General features: G+C 36.5%; 1 protein-coding gene and 1 long non-coding RNA gene across 2 annotated transcripts in view; one reads left to right on the forward strand and one right to left on the reverse strand.

Annotated features, from left to right (window-relative positions):
* The window catches only part of LOC149126579 (uncharacterized), a 53190-nt gene extending 31383 nt beyond the window's left edge, over nt 1–21807 (forward strand). Inside the window, exons 2-4 of the long non-coding RNA XR_016233906.1 lie at nt 7358–7415; nt 19503–19597; nt 21016–21807. This is a non-coding gene — a long non-coding RNA (uncharacterized LOC149126579). The remainder of the gene's footprint in view (nt 1–7357; nt 7416–19502; nt 19598–21015) is intronic.
* Nucleotides 1–23994, reverse strand: part of BCKDHB (branched chain keto acid dehydrogenase E1 subunit beta) — a 277214-nt gene that overhangs the window by 42537 nt on the left and 210683 nt on the right. Inside the window, exon 9 of the mRNA XM_002714546.6 lies at nt 21185–21271. Within this exon, the coding sequence (XP_002714592.2) occupies nt 21185–21271 (87 nt within the window). The remainder of the gene's footprint in view (nt 1–21184; nt 21272–23994) is intronic.

Consider the following 23994-nt stretch of genomic DNA (forward strand, 5'->3'; position numbering starts at 1 on the left):
AAAGAAACTGGAGATTGCCTCTGAGTTGTCTTAATGATAAGGATGTCAAAACAACCAATTATATCATTAATTGATATAGGCAAATTGTGTGCGGTATGAACAACAGATAGATAAAATCTCAGACTAAAGGACTGGCCTTCCCAAGGAGGGGGATATTTGAAGAGTTTCTATCAACATCATATAATAAAAAGAAGAAGAAGGAGAGAGAGAGAGAGGGAAATGGAGAGGGAGAGAGAGAGGGAAAGGGAAGGAAAAGGGAGGAGAATAGGCAGCGGGAGAAGTTGCACAGGGATCCGAGAGACAGAGCAGAGGAAGAGGGGAGGTTAAGCTTGACATTCCCTAAGGTTGTATTTCTTTCATATCTTCTGCCATGATTGTAGTGTCTTTTGTATACCATCTGTTTTTGACAGGCAGTCTACTAGATTTCATATTGCCGTGGCACTATTTCAACACTGGTGGGTGTTGACACAAGATGTGTAAATCAAAGTACTGAAGCCAGGTGATACAACAGAACTACCCTTTGAGTTCAGGTAATACCTTGCTAAGATTTTTCTATTTTTTTCTCCTCAATTTTAATAAAAAGAAATCTTATCCACATTTCTCCCTGAACACACTGGAAATTCTGCTTTTGTTTTTTTTAGGCATCATCATCCTATTTAAGCTAACACTGACATCTGTGAATCTCAAACACAAGCAGTGCTACCACAGCCACAGATCTGAGTTTACCAATAAATGCTGCTGCATTTTTCATGTCCATGTCCATGTTACATTGTTTCACAGCATAGCTCATATTTCATTTTATCCCAGAATTTTTTTCAGTAATGCTTCATGGAACATTTTCCCTTTTCCCATTAACAATGTAACTGAACAGAACAACAAAATGTAGTATAAAGCTAAAACAGTGTAGAAGTGCAATTAATGGGAGAGAACTGGCTGTTGTTTGCAAGGTCTGTCTAGCCAGAAAATTCAAGTTCATTTGCTTTGCACTGACATATAACAAACGTTGTGTTGGCTTTATTAGAAAACACTTCTATCCATGCTGGTGTTTGGTACAATGGTTAAGATGCCACTCAGGATGCCCAAATCCCATATTATAGTATCTGGGTTTGAGTCCCAGCTCTGCTTCCAATTCTAGGTTGATGTTAAGGTACACCGTGGGAGGTAGCAGTGATGGCTCAAGTCCTTGGGTCCCAGCCACCCATGTGGGAGAGACAACACAGATCCTGGGAAAGACACAGATTGATTTCTTGATTTTCATGTATTCACTGGGGAGTGAATCAACAGATGGGAGTGCTTGTTTTCTCTCTCTCCCCCGCCCCGTCTTTATGTAGGGGTGTATCTGTGTGTGTGTGTGTGTGTGTTGTGTGTGTGTGTATATGTAATAAAACACCAAACCAGCATCTTAACTGCTGGGCCAAATGCCTGTCCCATACTATAGATCACATATATAAAAACCAGGAGGCAACATGAGGCCCCACACAGGAGATCAAATTTCACATGACTCCACGCTACATACAGACTGAATTGTCTCCCTAAAGTTTATTGAAATCTAATCCCCAAGGCAATAGACAGGAAGTGGGACCTTTGGGAGATAATTAGGTCATTAAGGTAGATCCTTCATGAATAAGATCAATGACATTATAAAAGGGATCAAAAAAACTTCTCTCCTTACAGCATGTTAGACTGCAGTATTAAGACAGTTGTCAAGGCCAGCACTGTGGCATAGCAGGCTGGGCCTCCACCTGTGGCACCGATATCCCATATGGGCACCATTTCATGACCCTGCTGCTCCTCTATTGATCCAGCTCTCTGCTGATGGCCTGGGAAAGCAGTAGAAGATGGTTCAAGTGCTTGGGCCCTTGCAACCCTGTGGGAGACCCAGAAGAAGCTCCTGGCTCCCAGCTTTGGTTCTGCCCAGCTCCAGCCGTTGTGGCCATTTGGGGAATGAACCAGTGGATGGAAAACCTTTCTTCCTGTCTCTCCCTCTCTCTGTCTATAACTCTGCCTCTCAAATAAATAAATAAATCTTTTAAAAAAATTAGACAGTAGTCTATGAACTGGAAAGTACAGCCTTGCCAGATACCAAATGTGCAGGTGCCTTGATCTTGTACTTCCCAGTCTCCAGAACTGTAATAAATAAGTTCCCATGTCTAGAAGCTACTCAGTCTATGGTATTTTGTTATAGCAGCCTCAGACTTTTGACCCCTTGAGCTTGCTGCTTCATTTGCTGGGATTAGTTATTGCAATTCTCACAACACACTGAGTCAAAGGAATATATTTGCTTTGGAGACAAGTGCGGTGCACTTTCTGTTTCTTTATTTGTCTCTTATCCAGCTCTAGGCAAATTAATTACATTTCCTGAGCCAAAATTCCTAAAATGTAAGAGGGTGTGAAGATTAAATAAAAGAACTTGTATGAAAAGTGCAGCAGAGTTACACAAACACGGCAGGTACTTGAGAGTTCCCTCGCATTCCATGCTATTCCCAACTATTGCTCCTTGCCCTCATATCACTGTTACATGAGCTAAAGATTGTGCAGTACATAAAGGTATTTGTAGTGTCTCCATAGATCATTTTAATGTTCGTAGGGTCTGTAATGATATTCCTCTTTTCAAATTTGATATTGGTGATCTGTATTTTCTCTCTTCTCTTCTTGATTAATCTTGCAAGGGAATTATCAATTTTATTAATCTCTGCAATGAATCCATTTTCTTTGATTTTGTTCATCTTATATTTTACTGGTTTCTCTTTCTTATCTTCATTATTTTCCTTCCTTCTACTTACTATGTGTATACTTTGGTCTTTTTTTTTTTTTTCCCTTAAGTTGGGTAGAAACTTTGATCACTGTTTAAAGTCTTTGTTTTTCCTGATACAAGCACTTACAATTAGGTGTGTTCCTCTAAGTATTGCTCCAATTGCTCCCCACAAACTTTATGCTGTAGTTTTATAATATCTTATGATTTCTCCTTTTACCTAGTACCATTTAGAAATATATTTTTAACTTCCCAAATATTTATTTTCTAGATACTTTTATTAACATTTAATTTAATTCCATTGTGGTGAGACAAGATCTTATGTAAGATTTCAAACATTTAGATCTTCTTAAAACATGTTTATAGCATAACACATGCTCAAACATTCCATGGGCATTTGAAAGAATCTGTCTTCTGCAGATTTTTTTTTATTGTAGAGTTCAGGCACTATCTGGCGTCATTTCCTTTTAGGATAAAGTTTCCTTTTTTCTTTCTAGTAGTCCAGGTCTAATGGCTGTGATATCTCTCTCTCTCTCTCTCTCTCTCCCCCATATGAAACTTTTTTCCCCTCCACTTTTGAAGGATAGTTCAATTGAATATGGATTTCTTGGTTGTTAGTGTTTCCTGCCTGCCTCTTAAAAATCTCATTTTAATTTCCAACAGTTTCTGAAGAAAAATAAGCCATTATTCATACTTTTGTCCCCTGAATGTGATATTTCATTTTACAGACTAGCCTCTGTTTTTGTCTATAGACTCTATTTATGTCTTTGGATTTCCTACGTCTCCTCTTTGGCAATTACAACACGACCTTGGCAACAATATTAATGTACTGCAGCTGGGAACTTCTCCCATCGGCATTAAGTTAAATTTGAAAGAGATTTAAAAAAAAAAAAAACAGCGTGGAACAATTAAAAAGAAAAAAGCTGATCTCACATTGAATTTCTGTCACATGAATGCTGAGCTAGTGAATAAGATAATAGGAAAATGTGATTAAAACAACCAAACATAACATCATCTATGAAACTGAAACTGAACTAACTTTTCATAACGAACTTTCATAATTACTTAAATCAGCACTAGCTATATGGACTGTAAAGTTCTGGTATTATTCAAAGTGTGACATTACGAAGAAGATGAAAAACAGTACTATACCATTAGACACCTAAGTCACTCAGCCAGGGTACGCCTGTCTTCTCTGAACCAGTTTTTTATTTTTATCAGCTCTGCCTGATATCCCGACACTACAGACAGAGGCACGTGTTTCTAGGCTTGTATTTCATTTTTTTAAAAACCACAGTTACATTCATTCAAGGAATAAGAATTTAAATTTACTGCTAGAATTTCTTTCAACTATGGACACAGATAGGTATTGATCCCTAAACCAGGACACTGGAACATTAGTGTGCATCTCTACTCCTGACCCTTAGCTTCCCAACACCATAAGTTACTTCAACTCCAACTGTGAACAGAGATCAAGCAATGAAAGTCATACCTTTAAGCTCCAGGGTATCTTTTGAAGAGGCTGGGCAGTTGCACAAGTATTTTAGGAAAAAAAAATGGATATTTATAGAAGTATTTATAACATAATAAAATGTGGTTTACAAACCTTAAGATAAAGTACAGTCCATGTAACAAATACTTTGGGGAGATTTCTGCCTTAGGCGACCATACAGCTGCATCAGTATTTTATGAACACTCAGGGGAGGGGCATCCTTGCATTACTTTACTTTCCTATGGAACTAATGTCACTATTTACTTATCTTAAATATATATTTAAAGCAGTGCATTTAATAACCTATTTATTTGCTGCTAAGTCTCTATTTTCCAGGAGATCTTGATCTTGCCAATTGGGTTTTTCTTATCAAGGCATTTTTCAAAAATATAAACCTCAGGGTTAGTATGCCATTAGATAAACTTTTACAGAATAATTTCAAGCCTTTATTAGTATAATTTAATGAAATAAAAGAAAGTTTACTGAGAGAACCACAATGAAATGACTAACGATTCTCATCAGATCCTTAATTTACCATTAAAGACATGTAATTTGCCCTCCTAGCAATTATTTCAAAAAGCCAAACTTGTAAAAATTAAAAGTTGTTATTAATAGAAAGGATCATTTTTTCACTCGCCGATTTATAGAGCAACTAAAAACTAAAAGGCATATTAAATCCTGTAATTATATTTTACCTTCATTTTATGCATAACACTAACTACTAAACACCCAGTTTGTAAGAAAAATGTATTTTATTTTAAATTGCTGATGTTTTCAAACAACTATAGATTATTTAATTTCCAATACAACAAATGATAAGTCACTGAATGATTCTCAAGTAGTTGGCCACTAATTAAAAATGAATAAAATATGTGCAAAAGAAGCAGGAGCCACTGGCAAAGATAATTCATTTTAAATTTTCCCTTGAATAAAGGAGTAGCATGTATGTTTATCATTTTTTAAAAATCTTTGAGAATATTAAGAGATCCAAACTTGATTTATGAAAATAGCTATACAGTTCTAACTCCGTTGCCATTAAGACTTACTTAAAATTTAATTTCACATGTAGCATAAGTAGACAATTACACATCCTGTTTTGGGAACAAGCCCAGTTTATGTCTGCCATTCACATTTAGAAGATAAAGTGTATGATCACCTTTACTTTCGAATTTGGACAAACAAATTAGAATTTAGGAGTTTGGTAGAAATGGGAATAAAGTTTTTAGCAGTTAGACCAACAGAAGTTGGTCTACTTCCTACCAGTTCACTACTCCTAGCCTGACATGGGAATGGAAATTTGTTTAAAAACATCTTACTGATATTTAAAAATATCTTGCTGACAAATTTCTAGAGTAGAAATATTTTTCTGGGGTGAGAAATTAACTCCTAAAAATTTTATTTATTAAAAAAGGAACAAACTTCATGTATTTCATATATACAATTTTAAGAACAAAATAACACTTCCCTCCACTCCCTCTCTGGATCCCACTCTCCCTTGCTCCCACGCTCCCTCCTCCTTCCTTTTTTTAATTTTTGCAATGACACACTTTCAATTTACTTTAAAATCATAAGTTTGGCCGGCGCCACGGCTCAATAGGCTAATCCTCCGCCTGCGGCGCCGGCACACTGAGTTCTAGTCCCGGTCAGGGTGCCGGATTCTGTCCCGGTTGCCCCTCTTCCAGGCCAGATCTCTGCTGTGGCCCGGGAGTGCAGTGGAGGATGGCCCAAGTGCTTGGGCCCTGCACTCCATGGGAGACCAGGAGAAGCACCTGGCTCCTGCCATCAGATCAGCGTGGTGCTCCGGCCGTGGTGCGCCCACCACAGCGCGCCGGCCACGGTGGCCATTGGAGGGTGAACTAACAGCAAAGTAAGACCTTTCTCTCTCTCTGTCTCTCTCTCTCACTGTCCACTCTGCCTGTCAAAAAAAAAAAAAAATCATAAGCTTAACCCTCCACTAAATAAAGAATTCAACAAGTAGAAAAACTACTGTTCCTCATAGACAAGGGCTATAAACAATAATCAAATCTCAAAATATCAACTTTGCTCATATACACTACATTCTATGATAACGCACTATACATTTCTGAACATTATTTATTAAGTATCCCCTAATATAGATGCCAGCTTTATTTGACATACAGTTGATCAAAGGCTTATGAAAACTAAAGCAAACATGATGAAATCACACTTAAAATGATTCAATTTTAAAATGCTATAGATGATAGAGAGACTGCTGGTTTCATAGTTGTAACAGCCAAAGATTTGCAACAGACAAATTGGTATTCCCCTGACAAACTCACATATACATGCCCCGAACTCACAGGAAGCACCCATATATGTATATATAACTTGGACTTCTCTGAGAAAACATTATCGTAAGCCTAAGAACTGTCCCTGAGGAACTAAAATTCGTTAGCTGGTAGCAAGTGAGTCAAGTTTTGGTTTTAAGGGAATTTTTTTTAACTGTGTTAGCACAATGATGATGTTACTAAAAAGGTAAGTAAGAAAAGTCACACAAAAGGAACTTGGCAAATTTCTTCCAATTGTGTAACCAACTACTTAGGATGACTCCTCAACCCTCTGTTTGAGGACATTTATTATGAAGGAAGTCGTTTCAATTGTGTTTACTTGTAGGAAAAATGATTTTAAAATGTTTTTTGGGTCCCTGTTTTTTTAAAATTTCACATTTGGAGAAGAGGATTGGTCTGATTCCCCTTTGTTTCACCATTAGCAAGTTATTCTCTAACTGCATTAGCAAGTCAATGGCTAATCAGGGTATCCTCAGAAGAAATTAACCACATAGGCAGAGATTTCATGTAGTACACTCCATTAAATCATATCACCTAAAAATCATCAGCAAAAAAGTTAATTCACATAATAGTGTGAAAAGGCAATGCAGACCTTGCTCATTACACACACCTACCTCATACTGACAGAAGATCCATTGTAAAATGTTTTTCAAGTGGTATTATGTAATTTCATTTTTTTCCTTTGGTGAGTAACACCTCTGGTAAACCACGTGGAGGATAAAGGGACTTGCCTACATCCAACCACGAACCACACCCCTTTACTTTCATCCAGTATCACAGAGCATTTTTATTTCTTCCCTACAGGGATGCAGAATGTATTCAGCAAGCAAAACTGACCAAAATCATGCTTCATCTATCCATGGTGAGAGAAGAATTAAGGTTCTCTGCTAAGATCCCATATTTGTGGAGAAAACCGTCAGTGAAGGCAAAGAGAGAAGAAGGCAGGCAAGGAGGCAAGCAGGCGAAAGGACGGGGTGGGGAGATACTGTGGTTCTCTGAACGGCCAAAAAGGGATCCAAACGGCATCTCCCTAATAGGATTTAGCTTTACCAATGCTGCTCTGGCTCCAGTGACTCCCCATAAATATAAGTGAGTCAAAGTCCTATTTTTGTGCAGTACGTGGGTCTTATTAAAATGGATACTGCATTTAATTTACTAGGTAAATTATTTGCTGCACACATAATCAAAACATTCCATCATATTAGAAAATATTTAATCAACATTTATGCGGTACTGTATTATTGTAATGCATCTGAACTATGTTTTTGGAACTGCCACAGGAAAGCTGGTTTTAATAAAATGTATAAGATTGTGTGATATGGGAATATTACTCACAAAATATATTCAAATTGGTCAGCTATGCACACTTTGTAGAGATCTATGTCCAGAAAAGTTTATGGTTAAAAAATGAAGCATAGGCCGGCGCCACAGCTCACTTGGCTAATCCTCCGCCTGCGGCGCCTGCACACCTGGTTCTAGTCCCGGTTGGGGTGCCGGATTCTGTGCCAGTTGCTCCTCTTCCAGTCCAGCTCTCTGCTGTGGCCCAGGAGTGCAGTGGAGGATGGCCCAAGTCCTTGGGCCCTGCATCCGCATGGGAGATCAGGAGGAAGCACCTGGCTCCTGGCTTCGGATCAGTGCAGCGTGCCGGCCGTACTGGCCATTTGGGGGGGTGAACCAATTGAAAAAGGAAGACCTTTCTCCCTTTCTCTCCCCACCCCCACTCTCTCACTGTCTAACTCTGCCTGTCAAAAATAAATTTAAAAAAAAATGAAGCATAAAGTCAGTGTCAGGGTGTAGAGGAAGGAGCATTTTATATTATCACAATCTGCTGCAGGGACTTTAAAATCGGTCCAGGAAAGAAACATAGGAATGTAGCCAGTAAGAGAGCAAACTAATCCTAAGAGTACAGGTACGAATCAGGATTTGTTTAAACGATGGAACAACTATAACTGAGGACAATACAAGTATGGATTTTGAAGTATTAGTCACAGCAAGACAATATTTAAAACTTAAGTATTTAGATCCATTTAAAAGAACAGCTGTGAATTATGCCTTTTTTAGCTAAGAATTTTGGTAAATACAAATAGGTTCTTTGTACAATTTGAAATATAAAGTTATCTTCAATGGTGAAGAGCATTAATTGATCCTCTGAAGACCTGAAACAGAAAAGCATGGCTCTGCTCTGCAAGTGGATCAAGTAGTGACGATAAAGTCCGGGATCGGTGCTGTGGCACAATAGACCAAGCGTCCCTGTGGCGCCTGCATCCCATATGGGCACCAGTTCGTGTCCCAGCTGCTCCTCTTCCAATCCAGCTCTCTGCTATTGCCTGGGAAAGTGTGGAAGATGGCCCAAGAGCCTGTGTCCCTACACCTGAGCGGGAGACCCAGAAGAAGCTCCTGGCCCCTGGCTTCAGATCAGTCCAGCTCCAGCCATTGTCATTTAGGGAGTGAACCAGTGGATGGAAGACCTCTCTCTCAATCTCTCTCTCTCTCTCTCTCTCTCTCTCTAACTCTGCCTTTCAAATAAATAAATAAACCTCAAAAAAAAAGTCATTTCTTTCACTTAACTGTAAAGAAAAGAATCAAGCATTCAACATTTACTCAATCAAATGCACATTTTCAGACATTTCTGTAAATCAAAATGAAATCTTAAAACTTACATTGAAAGATTTGAAAAATCAAAACAATTACAAACTAGATGACTTCTTATAGCTTCAAGTAAGTACTGGCTGTAACTTACCTTAATTTTCATAAATATTTAATCAAATTGAACTAGCAATAGTTAATGTCTATTTTAAACTTAACTATATCTGGTGAGCTGCAAATTCATTCATGAGAGGAGATAATGGCCTTTATGAAACACACCAGGTTCTAGTCCTGGGTTGAGGTGCTGGATTCTGTCCAGGTCGCTCCTCTTCCAGGCCAGCTCTCTGCTGTGGCCCCGGAGTGCAGTGGAGGATGGGCCAAGTGCTTGGGCCCTGCACCCGCATGGGAGACCAGGAGAAGCACCTGGCTCCTGGCTTCAGATCAGCACAGTGCGCCAGCAGCAGCGGCAATTAGGGGGTGAACCAACAATAAAAGGAAGACCTTTCTCTCTCTCACTGTCCACTCTGCCTGTCCAAAAAATAAATAAATAAATAAACTTATATATACATTTAGTTACACTAAATTACCAAAATAAAATTGAAATCGGAAAAGTGTGGCCCCTTAAATTTCCCTAGAAATGCTATCTGGGGTGCCACATGTGCTACCGGAATTTGGGGTGCCATACAATTTCACCACGGGCTTATTACTAAATCCCCAATATTAATAAGCTCAATAGGGTTCTTGCCTAATATTTAGAGAAGAATTCTAAATACCAGCACAGATGAATGAGGCAGCATGGTACATTTTAAGCTTTTATTTAGTGAGAAAGATGCATAGGAGAGTGAGAGTTTTACTTAAGAGAGAGAGGTGTTGGCAGGCGCCGTGGCTCACTAGGCTAATCCTCCGCCTTGCGGCGCCGGCACACCAGGTTCTAGTCCCGGTCAGGGCGCTGGATTCTGTCCCGGTTGCCCCTCCTCCAGGCCAACTCTCTGCTGTGGCCAGGGAGTGCAGTGGAGGATGGCCCAAGTGCTTGGGCCCTGCACCCATGGGAGACCAGGAGAAGCACCTGGCTCCTGGCTTCGGATCAGCGCGGTACGCCAGCTACAGCGCGCCGGCCGTGGCGGCCATTGGAGGGTGAACCAATGGCAAAAGGAAGACCTTTCTCCCTGTCTCTCTCACTGTCCACTCTGCCTGTCAAAAATAAAAATTAAAAAAAAGGGCTTTAAAAAAAAAAAGAGGGAGAGAGAGGTCAATATGGGTTCATACCAAGCACCAGGAACCAGCCACATGGAAGAGCATCTAGGCCTGTATCTGGGCCAGGAAGCCTAGAGCACATGGCCCAAAGGCCATGCGCCCTGGAGGTGCAGGGCTACAGCAAGCCACCTCCTGACAAGAGGCCAGGGAAGAAGAGCCTCCCAGGGCCACACAGTTCCTGGCTTTTAACCCACTTCCAAAGGGAGTGGTTAATTAACCTGATTGGCTGGTGGGCACCCGGGTGTGGCCAGGTGGGGGAATGAGGCCACACAGGGGCGTGGCAAAGGTCTTCCAGTTCACAAATCTAAGTATTTTAGCCTGTATGTCTGCCTACTTCAAATGAATTTTCATCACCAACTTTACTGACTACAAATGGGTATGTCAAACTGAGAAATTTTGTTTTATTTTCGGATACCCAAACCCAATCTATTACTGATTCTAAGTATGGTGCTGATAAAACATGGCTAACATTTCTTGGCAAATTTAATTTGCACCTTCACTTTTGTCAAGAGAACTGGCTGGGACATGGATACATTTATTCTCTGTTGTCTGTCTCTCATTTATAAAAGTTTAAATAATTTTACTGCAGACTGAAATTTTTTAAAACAATGTTGGACATTTAAATATATATTATGTGTATTACAATGCAAATATATATGCATATATATTTGCAATATATATATATTACAATACAAAAGACTACTTCACATCAGATATGGAAATGAAATAAATTATAATTTTCTATTAGCATACAAGTAGATTTTCAAGGATAATTACAGCTGTATGGAAACAACTCCTTAGGTGCTAAACTATTCAAAGGTGCCAAATCACAGAAATTGCTGTAAGTTTCTAAAGAAAGGAATATGTTCCACCAGAGAATCTATTTTGCTAAATCAATGGTCTATTCAGTATATTTTTGGTAAATATATTTTTTTTGAGAGTTAGTTACAGACAGTGAGAAGGAGAAAGAGAGAATGGTCTTCATTCTGTTGGTTCGCTCCCGAGATGGCCACAATGGCCGGAGCTGTGGCAATCCGAAGCCAGGGGCCAGGTGCCTCCTCCTGGTCTCCCATGCGGGTGCAGGGCCCAAGAACCTGGGCCATCCTCCACTGCCTTCCCAAGCCATAGCAGAGAGCTGGATTGGAAGAGAGGCAGCTGGGACTAGAACCAGCGCCCATATAGGATGCCGGCACCACAGGCGGAGGATTAACCTACTGCACCACGGCGCTGGCCCCAGGTAAATATATCTTGAAAAAATTATGTATGAATTCTAAACTTTTTACACCAAAGTATGCACCCTGTTAAGTATATTTCTTTAATAAAAATAGTTAAATATTTATTTAAAAGGCAGAGTTAAATAGAGAGAGAAGAGAGAAAGAGAGAGATACAATCCCCAAATGGCTGCAATGGACAGGGGCTGTACCAGGCCAAAGCCAGGAGCCAGAAGCCAGGAGCTTTATCCAGGTCTCCTACATGAGTGCAAGGACCCAGGCATTTGGGCCATCTTCTGCTGTGCAGAAGCATTGGCAGGGAACTAGATCAGAAGTGAAGCAGCCAGGATTCTCGTAAGTACCTATATGGAATGATAGAATCTCAGGTGGTGGCTTAACCCGGTGTGCCACAACACTGGACCTGATAAATATCTCAGACTCAGTAGGGAATAATGAGAGGGAAGAATCTCCCCCAGTTTACTCAAAGGAAATAGCCTTTGTGGAAAGGAGTGGAAGAACAAAGATGAAGCACAACAGCACATAATACCTGTCCCTGTATTTAAACTCGACAAGCACAGAACTGAAATCATCTTTGAGGTCAACAAACTGGACTTGTGATGTGTAATGGGCAGCAGTTTAATCTAGCAGCTTTTGAGATGAGAAATTCTCACAAAGGGGTGTTTCATAAAGTTCATGGAAAAATAGAATTAAAATATTCATATAGAAATATACATACAGAAATAAAATATACATATATACACATGCAAAAAAGTAATGAAATCCATGCATAGGAGGGTCTCCAAAAGGTTAATAGAACAGATACATTATAAAAAACTATATATGGACTCCCAAATTTTTTGTACCAGATTCAATATATCTTTTATTTCCATTTTTTTCCTGCAAACTTTTTGAAATAACTTGCCTTTACAAAATAAACCAGCAAGAAAAGCACTCTTTGAAATAAATTATTAACATCTCAATGCTTGGAGTCAAACAACTTCCTTAAATTATTTATTGAGTACCCACTTAAAACAGTCACAGTTCTAGGCACTGTGCGTATAGAAAGGAGTGAGCCAGATACAGTCCTGGGGAAAGAAGGCGAGAAAACAACAAGAAGAGGCAGTAAAACAGAGGGAGATGATGGTGGAAAGCTGGAGGTGAGGGGAAACATGAGATGAGGCATCAGGGAACCAGACTTTCTAAGGAGAAAGGTTACTGCAGAATCCACATATTCTTTTTTTTTTTTTTTTTTTTTGACAGGCAGAGTGGACAGTGAAAGAGAGAGACAGGGAGAAAGGTCTTCCGTTGCCGCAGAATCCACATATTCTTTTAAATGCATTTGCCTCATATTTTCAACTCATGATCAAGCACTGTTACAATATTACCTAGCAGATTGAGGACATCCCCATGCAAACATTTCAGCAGCGTCAATTATTCCCATCCTACTGGCAGAGCAGTTTGCTTTGATTGAATGGAAAGGACAGGAATGGTCTTGGGACACAAGAGGCTAACCAGAGGTTACAAGGAAGAGAGAGAAATGGGAGGAAGACTTGGTGTAAATGTAGTTTTGAATTCAAGAGGGACTACTTCCAACTGAAAAAGTACTACGGATTGCGTGAGAGAAACTGGGACACTTAGCATTATCCAGAGATACGGAATGTGGATGAGTACATTTTTTGACTGGCTACATCCAGAAAGATTTCAAAAAGAATAATGGTCTTGCATTGTAAAGGTAATACCAAAAGAAGGGGAGGACATATGCAGTGAGTCCAATTAATTATGCCAAACTGAAACAGGATGAATTGTTTCAAAGTCAACTTTGAGAGCCAATGGATTTTTTTCATTAAAAACAACTAGAAATTAAAAGACTGAACATGCCATGTAGGAAGACATCTAATTAAAATAAAACTATTAATTACTATAAAAGTGAAATATATACACAGAAAGTAAAGAAATGATTAGCAATAAAATACAAAGCTTTAATAAAAGTCTTACTTTACAAGTTTCTTTCCCTATGTCTAGATATATGTCTGTATGAGGATACTTCAAAAATGAAATTAAAAGGTAAGCTTATTTATTTATTTACTTTTTTTTGACAGGCAGAGTAGACAGTGAGAGAGACAAACAGAAAGGTCTTCCTTTACCGTTGGTTCACCCCACAGTGGCCGCTGCAGCCGGCGCACTGATCCGAAGCCAGGAGCCATGTGCTTCCTCCTGGTCTCCCATTGGGTGCAGGGCCCAAGGACTTGGGCCATCCTCCACTGCACTCCCGGGCCGCAGCAGAGAGCTGGACTGGAAGAGGAGCGACCGGGACAGAATCCGGTGCCCCGACCGGGACTAGAACCCAGTGTGCCGGCGCCACAGGCAGAGGATTAGCCTATTGAGCCACAGTGTCGGCCCTAGCATTCTTGCATCACAGTATATATACACTTTGAAGAGTCTTTACACACATTCCCAACTGATTTACTGAAGATGAATCAATTTCTACAATCACTTCTATTCAGTACAAAATATAATTAATTTTCAGGGGATGAAAATGAGACTATTAGTTTTAATTAGCACTTTATCCATAAGTAGCATATGTTTCATGTTTGCTGGTCAACAATAGGACAAAAAATAATCCACTTCTGATCTTTTAAATAAATGTTTTATTATTTCCTTTATAGATATCTAAGAAGGCTTAATACGGTACACATGTTAATAATTTGTTATGTATTCCAACATAGTCTGACTTGTAACTCTCCTTTTACTATGCTTGTTTCAGTCATACAAAAAATTCTCATTATATGCCATTATATGCAAATATATTAATGTGACACCATGATCATATCTGTTAGTTTTATATTTTTTGCTTAAAAACTTTTTATCCATCCCAATATTATTTTTTTTACATTTTTCTTTTAGGTTTTGTGGGTTTTTAAAAATTTTTGGTTGATATATAATAATTGCACATATTTATGAATTACTGTGAATACCTTGATCCATGTAGAGGATGTGTAATGGTCAAGTGAGTGGGATAAGTTTTTCCATCACTTCAAATATTTATTATTCCCTTGTGTTGGGAACATCCAAAATCCTCTCTTCTAGTCATAAGCAGTAAATTATTAGCTATAGTCACCCTACCGAGCTAGAGAACACTAAAACACATTCATCTTTTCTAACTGTATTTTGGTACCCGTTACTTATCCTGTCTCTGGATGCTCTCTCCGCTACTCTTCCCAGCCTCTGCTGACCTCTGTTCTACCCTAATCCTATGAGATCAACTTTTCTGGCTTTCACATGTAAGTAAGATCATATAGTATTTGTTTTTTCTGTCCTTGACTTATTTCATACAATATTATGGCCTCAAAACTCATCCAGGTTATAACAAATGAGAGGATTCCATTCTTTGTTACAACTGGATAATATTCCATGTGTATATATACCACATTTTATTTGTCCATTCATCTGCCAATGGATCTCTTAGTTGATTCCATGCCTTGGAATTCTATGCATTGGCTCTTGTGAATAGTGCTGCAACAAACATGTGAGTTTATTATAGATGGGCTGGAGGGAGAAGGAAATGGATGGGAATGGAAATGAGGTAGCAAGGACAGGAGAAAGGAAAGGAAGATGTCACAGAGGTCTTCAAGTTGAGAAAATGGCATATTACACTGAGTGAATAACATTAAGAGAGAAAGCCTTTTTTTCTCCAACTATAGTAGTCCCCTTTGTCTGTGGAAGATATATTGCAAGACACCCCACACGGAACCTAAAACTGCAAATAATACAAAAGCTTATATAGATAGATATATAGATAGATAGACATACAGATATACAATGTTTTCCCTAAACATTCATACCTGTGATAAAGTTTAATTTAGAAATTAGGCACAGCAAGAGATTAACAAAGATAACTAATAATAAAATAGAATAAATATAATAATGAACTATAATAAAATCTCCAGAATCTCTGTTCTTGTGCTTTGGGATTATTATTAAGTAAAATTAGTTATTGGAACATAATCAGTGTAATAACACCAACAGTTGATCTGATAACTGAGATGTCTAGTAAGTGACTAACAGGTGCATAGTATGTACAGAATAGATAGATTGGACAAAGGAATGATTTATCTACAAGGTATCTCAGGATACCTTGAGATTTCATCATGCTCCTCAGATCAGCATGGACCTAAACTTATGAATTTCTTATATCAGTGATTTTTCATCTAGTATTTTCAGACTTCAGTTGACCACAAGTAACTGAAATCATGCAAGGCAAAACCAAAGAAATGGGGGACTGCTGTACTTTATTCCTCTCCTTTTTTAAAAAGGTTGCCTGAAACAGTAGTCTATATTCATGGATCAAGACTTCATTACTACTTGTTCTCCAGCTCAAATACAATCTGGCTCCCATCGTGGCCACTCCTCTGCTTTCATCAGAGTCACCAATGTCTTCCAGATGATACATCCAAGGTACAACCATCAGGTTTTCGCTGCCATACACTCTGGAAGCACTTAACACTGTCAGCATGTACTCCATGGTGAAACTCTCCCTGGTGGTCTTTTGTAATGGCTCTCTCTGACTCCCTTCTCTCTAGACACTCCATCTCACCTTCTGCAAAGTCCTTCCTTTCTCGTCTCTCACTGCTTCTCTCCTCTAAATGCTGATGAACAAAAATGCATAATAGACTTCTGGTTGCTTTATTTTTGCAAAATGTTTTGTATCACTGACAAAATTTTGCTTCAAATTGAGAGTACAAAACTGGAGTCAACTGTCCATCAAATTACTACTCTGATAGTTTTCTTTGGTGACTGTTAATTTATCAACAAGATTTTAATTAGACATATTTTTACACAATTTTAAAAACTCAAGACCATTTAGGACCATTCCCTGTCTTCTTCAGATTGATGCCTAAATGGAGTACTTGTAAATTAGGTAGTTTATAAGGGGAAAAAAATCCTTCTGTATAAAACAATGAGAAAAGCAAAATCCCTTTACTTGAAACTTACGAAACTTTCCTTTTACACCGTGATTCATGTAAGGCCCCATAAAAACCATTTCAAACTATCAGAATCTGGTTACCTTAAAAATATATGTTGGTATGTAAAACTTCTGAGTTCTAATTCTAAGAAAAGAGACCGCACAGAAAGGATGGAACAATGGTATGGAAACTTACCATCCTCTCCAATTGGACGCTTTATTGCAGACTTATTGCTTCCATGTGTTTAAAAAAAAAAAAAAAAAAAACCTCAAACCTTTAAGCCAACCACAATCCCTAAAATTTTGGCACTCTTATTAAGCATTGAATCCAGACGAAAAAAAAAGTTTTTATTATCACAATTCTATCACAGTCAAGACTAATTTCATCATTATGGGAATGTGTCAGAAATTAATAATAAAGGTTGGTTTCTCCAATGCATGAAGAAATTATGCTATTTAAAGCTGCTAAACTACCTTAAAATGTTCGGTCTTAATATTTAAATAAATAAAATACATGTGTTGAATGAACACTGCATTCTAGAACATATAATATAAATTAATTTGAGGGAATATTAAAATAAATGAGGTTAACACTTTTTGCGCAGTAAAGACTACTTTTTGAAAAACTTGTTTACATAAACCCGAGAAACAAGATCACCACAAAAAATCAATTTACATAATTTTCTGAAGCAGTAAAACCTTTGCTCAAACTACACAATGCCAAGGTCAATGAATTGCCTGAATTCTGTTGTCTTTGCACTCTCCCATAAATCACAGGACTTCAAGAAGCACTTCAGGTTTCAGTACATGTTGAATGAAAGAAAAGAAGGAAGAAGTTCCCTGACCCAAAGTGAGAACAGATGGGAATGTAAAATTAGATAGGAAGAGACAGTGAAGCTTTGGATGCAGGAACCAAAAATCTGCCCCAGAGGGGGCCAAGCATACCAAACCTCAGCCTGTTCTCCCTCCCAGTTAAATTCCAAATTAAATCCAATAGAAATGCAAAACAACTCTTAGTTGTGCCATTTTATATTTCCATAACCCTTGATTTCCATATAAATATTATGAAGAAACTTAATAAGTGTAAGTAAAAACAATTTCATGTCTAATCAATATAGTCTCCTAATTACCTTTTTGTGAGTTTAACACTTCAAACTCTTAACAATAAATTCTTTTAAATAATAAAGCAAACGACTTTATGAAAAACCCAAAGGCATGAATAAACTTAACATATGGACACTAAACTCCTTGTTTGATTAAAGAGCCATTTGTCACAGGTGGAATAATTACATAAAAATATAATGAACATATTTTCTGTTGTTCTACTCATATTTTAGCTGTATAACAAAAGATAATCTTTTAATAGTAATGCCAATAATACAGCACTAATAATACTTCCTATTAAAAGTTCCTTTGTTTGAGACATACATTCAGACAGCACAGTGTAATTTTTCTGTATAAAAATATCAATTGCAAACTTAAAAATATTCATTCTCTATAGTACATTGTGTTCAACAATGTTATTTTTAATTTGAGTAATAACTTTAAATTTGAATTTAAAATATTCCAAAATTTTAGGTGTTCAGATTTTAATGTACTTGAAAACAGTAATTTTATTAATAATTATTCTCTCTTAAGATTAATTTTATAGAATTAATCCTGAGGTTTTAAGTAGCTAGGAGATATCTTCCACAAAATAGTGCTGTGGAGCAAAATTTTTATTTACACACTTGCACATAAAATTAACCCACATTGTTGCAATCAGTCAATATTTTAATCAACAGTACTCAAATTTATAGATCTTTCTCATCGAGAATTTTAAACTTCTTTCCCAAAGTGACAATAGAATTCCTCTGTGTACATTTTGCTTGCCATACCCGAAAGTTAACTTTAATACCTTACACCTGTTTTATCTTTTTTACTCTTACAAAGTATACACAACAAAAAAAATATAGAAACATGAGCCAATCCCAGTGGTGAAATCAACCACACCTCACACTTAAGTGATTTCATTTTAAAACAACCCAAGGTGCTGGTAATTTGATCCAGGTTTCAGCTGTAATATGAACCGAAGCCTTTCATGGAGAACAAGCTAAGTATGCTATGTTTCATTTAGTTGTGTATGTGCATGGAAAATTACTGAAAAGTATGTTTTATTACTCAGATTACTCAAAATAATATGCAAACATTACTACTGGAAAAGAAAAAAATTTAAGCATCTAGTTTTCTTTTTTATCAATAAAAGTCATCACAGTAAAACATTTGGAGATACCATGCTCATTAAATTTTATCCAAGTTCATTTTCTGCACTTTCTATTTGTGCCAAAAAAAAAATTGAATACAGCAAAATTGACAGTGTATAGTTTCAAATTAATCACCATATTAATAAATCTAAATTCTAATTACCCAAGATATTAAATGCAGATCTAGAAACTTCACAGTATTGCCTTAATTTATTTTGTGGTTAGCTGGCTGAATGACTTTATTATGGAAAACAGAGTGCATTTATAATAAATCCAAAACTTCTATCTTCCTCTTGGGGGACAGCGGATTTTCAATAAAGAGTACACACGTACACACTTAACATTTAGTCAAGACTCCTGTCCTGGAATCAGATCTTATACTATCTTATAAAGCCAAAGCACTGGGGAGGACTCTCATCTCTAATAGGACTCTCATCTCCAATGGTTTAGAATAAGGTTCCTCAAACTACAGACTGCAGACACCTGAGCTACATGCTTGGGCCTCTGAGAGTGTTATAGGATGTCTTGTTTTGCTTTTTTGTGTTTTGATTTTTTAGGGGGGTGTCTTTGTATCATGATATAAAAGTGATTATAGTTTCAAAATCTTATTGACAACTTTTACTAGCAATTATAATAAGCTAATTTCAGGATCTGATTTGTATATTCTGACTATGCTTTTTGGTGTTATCCAGGTTTCTTCGTGACTGTATTTAACTCTTAAAATACAGTTTTTCAAACAGTGATTCACTAAAGTACTCTGGAACCTAAGAGGCATTTTCCCATTAAGGTGAGTTCACATATCATTCAAAATCAAGCTACTCTAGATTAGATTATCTAAGTCTTTTCCACTTTGAAAAATGTTATATCCTATTGTAGTCTACCAATAAATTATGGAGATTAAACTTAAAAAGCATACTTAGAGAAAGCAAACACCACAAAATAAGTCATAATTTCTAATCCCACCTGTGCTCTACTACATTTTCCTTTTGCAACTACATGCAAGTGAAACTTCTGAGATAAGAGTAAGTTGTCAGCATATAAAACCAAAGAGGGCTGTGGAAGTTTCTATTAGCATCAGCCACTATGATTTTAAATTGTTTAGTAAACAACATATTAAGTAGGAGTCAGAAAATCCAGTTTCTTTTTTCCAGTTTGGCCTTTTGGTTTGAAATATAATCTTGATATTATAGTGATATATTCTTGCTACCTCCATTTTTTAAGTTAGTTCATTATGCTACTCAATGAATAAAATGCAAAATAAACTCTTGGTACTCATGTTATATAATGAGAAGCAGTATGCTTCAAATTGTTATCTATATAATAAATAGAAAAAATCTATAAAACTCAATTACTTGCTTTTTCAAATTTTCTTAATACCTTTATATATTGTAAAAAAGTGTAATTTTAACTGAATGTAATTATGAGTTATTTTAATCTGGTATTTAAAATATTTCTGATTACATTTATTTAATCTAATTCGAAGATATAGTTTTGCCAGTTAGCATTTATTTTATTGGCAAAAAAAATCATTGTTTACCAGCTACAAGTTGAAAAAAAATCATTACTTATATAATTTTAAGCCATATACTCTTACAGGAATTCTCTACTCATCTTAACAATTAAAGCATAATATAGCACCAGTAAAAAGAAGTAAAATGTTTGCAAACTACAAAGATATTCTGAATTTTAAATGCATGTATCTTACATTTTAAAGGTATTAAATTCTTAATTTAAACAGTTAGGAACAATGAAATTTTTAAAAGTTACTTTATGCATCTTTATTAACAAATGTCAATACAATTTTTAAATAAAAATCCTCCAGAAATATATCTACAGAATTTTTTCCTGATATGCAGCATCTTAAGTGGACATTTTTAGATATAAATATTTTAGAATAATTTCTAAAGCATTGCCATAGCAAAATATAATTTGATTAAACTAATAAATTACTTATAATTTGATTTTTTGACTTTTCACAGATGTATTTTTGAAAGGTGAAATCTAAGATTGATGTCATCATCAATCTGTTTTATAATACCTTAAAGTTTTGTTTAAAAAAAACTATCAGATTGAAATTACAAGATTTTTCTTTCTCTGCTAACCTAGCAAACACAACTGAAGTTACTTTATTAAACGTATTTCAAACTTTCTTCTTCCCATAAAGAATTTTTTTTAGCTTTTATTAATTTACATTTTCTTTTCCAGATGATGTGATAAGACCATTAACTAAAGGACAGTGAAGCAGAATTGGAAAGGAAAAACTACATTTCCAAAATATGCAGACTTTTATATACCACCATCAATAATTTTTTTCTTCTGGAATAGGCATGTGCAATTACACCAGTGTTGGAATCCCTGCCCACAACGACTCTACCTGAACTGTAGAGCTGATTTCTGATGCAAAGCCACCTGTCAAAGGAGCTTCATGACTGATTAGCAGTCGTCCTGTTTTGATCACAGACTGAAAGAGAAAAGAAAAACCTGATGTTGGAGAAAATAGGCATTTCAAGCATACAATTTAATTCAGCAATAAAAAATAAATTACTCCGATTCAATACATTAGATAAAAATCAGTAATTCGATTTTATGCCAAAAATTCTTTTTAAACTGCATAGTCACCTGAATTTTGTACTGTTAAAAATTTTTTTCAATATAGTTCACATTCCCAGTGCAAAAGAAAAATTAGATTGTAATTCTATATGTGCAATTAAAAATTCATGGCCATTAATATATTTTTCTGTGGAAAATGAATTACTGAATTTCATATTTTACCTCAATATCAATTATTTCCTTCATATTATTTTAAGAATGAAAGTGCTTTCTCGTTCACTTTGAGGAATACACATATAAATAACAGCTCTCATAAATGTTGCTTGTAGAAAACACAGAAATAGCTCATAAAAGCTGTAGCAAAGGAAAAGTACAGCTACTACACATTTGAGGAAACCCAGCAGCAAGAAACCACTACTAAAATAAAAGGGTTATGACCTTTGTTGTTAATGAACACTGAAATATGGCTAATGACCGTAACTCTGTTTTACTGTGGAAAGTGTCACAAACAATAAGGATATGTTCGTGACAGTTTTTCACTGTGCTGGTTCACACTCTGCATAACACACTTTGCCCAAGAATAAATCAGAAAGTATAGCTTTGATACCATAACAGGATGCCAGCTGTGTTGGGAGGTAAAAATCATTCAAATCAACAGCAAGTTATTGCTTAAAATACACTGGACAATTATGTTACAAAAGAGAAGTAGTAATTTCTTAAAATTTCTAACAATTTGTTATCCCTTTTCTTAAAAACTATTTTTGTTAGTTTGTAAATATTTTTATGAATGCATGGTTTTACCCAAATTCATTCACTATTCTAAACAGAATTTTAAAAGTGTGTAGGAATTTCACCAGTAGAAGCAAAACACTGAGATATGGTCATTATCTGTGGCAAAAATAGGCTATTATATCCACTAAATAATGAGTGACTAAACACCATAAAATTTTATGAACACTTTATGGATATCACCCCACTACCAATGAAATGCTAACCAATTTTGAAATATTAGTAATTTAGTGTTCTACAAATCTGATGAATTATGCAATTTGTAAAAATCACAAATTAAATTTCAATGTACCTAGACATAAATATGAGACAAAAATATTCCAAAATTAGAAAAAGAAATTTTCAAAGCGTTCTCTTAACAGTGTTCTAAGGATGACCAACTACAAAAGCAGATTCTGACAATCAGTCCTTACAGCTCTAAAACCCAGAATTCGGCCAACGTAGAAGGGTCTAACGGGGACATAGCCAAAATCCATCTAAAAGCATCTTAAATTCCTGGCAGGAAGAAATGAGGGATTTCTATATAAAAAAATGTTGGTGTTACCCTAAAGCCCCATATAATGAATTGCTCCTTTTTTCTGAGCCCAGGTGTATACGGGATCATATCACAACACTTTAGAACAATTCTTGCAAGAAGCAAGGAGAGCAGATGGTCCAGGCTTCTGTAGCCTGTTGAGTGGAGGGGAAAACAAAGCACAGGTGGACCTAAACCCATGGGGTTCATGCAACACAGTGTGTAAGCACAGGAATGCTGGAAACCTTCTGAGAGTCCTTTGGTAGAGGAATAGCTACAATCAAGGGGACTTCAAGAAGGTTTGTAGGAAAATAGAAGTAAAAGACAAGTTTATTTTGATTCAAACAAGCCTGAAATTCATGCACAGTTGTTTTTAATAAATATATTTCTCGTGAACATTTTGAAGATCCTTCATAGGCATGGAGTTCAAAAAACTGCACCACAGTAAACTTATTTCTTAATTGTACTTTCCAGAAACAGTTTAAAGTACTCTTGTAGACCACTACACATCAACACGGAGAGTACTATGCAGCCACAAAAAAGAATAAGGACATGGAAAGATGCTTATGGAAAGCTAACTAGTGAAGTAAGCAAGTTGCAGGCAATATAACCTCATTCATGTGAAAACAGTCACCACAGACAGTGGGTGCACATCAGGAAACATATCTTTTTAAGCCTACATATCTTTATGAGCCTACATATATAACAATCTGGAAAGATTCATTCCAAACTACCAAACATTGTTTTTCCTGAGGAATGACAGTGAGGGAATTATGAAGAAGATACTTACACTTTTTGTTTTGTATATTTTGAATTATTGGAAACCTTCTAAATAGGTTTAAAATAAATAAAAATAATGGAAAAGCTCCTGAATTTATTTTGAAGTTAACAAATACAAGTTATATTGCAGTCACAATATTCTCAAAACAAAACAAACATTTGTTATATTTTAGAACTATCCTCAGAAACAAAGGAATCCTGATTCCCAAACTCTGGCAGCAAACAGCATATTGAAAACAAAAGGAGACTTTCTTTCTATGCTGCACGTAGTATCATATTCCGTTCATCATTTGACCCACAAGCCCTTGCATGCTCAACTAAATGAGAAAATAAATGCTGGTATCGGAGATGATTTTGATCTTCAAAACTTCTGTATGTGCATTACATAAAATTACATGTTCTCAGGAGCAGGCATTTTCACACAATGGGTTAAGCTGCCACTTGGGATGCTCACATCCCACATGGAGTGCCAGTTCAAGTCCCAGCTACTCCACTTCTCATCCAGCTGCCTGCAAATGCACCTGAGAAGAAGCAAAAAATGATGACCCATG

Source organism: Oryctolagus cuniculus, chromosome 5 (assembly GCF_051225735.1).
Source record: "Oryctolagus cuniculus isolate XC-2025 breed Fujian yellow rabbit chromosome 5, ASM5122573v1, whole genome shotgun sequence".
Classification (NCBI taxonomy): Eukaryota; Metazoa; Chordata; class Mammalia; order Lagomorpha; family Leporidae; genus Oryctolagus; species Oryctolagus cuniculus.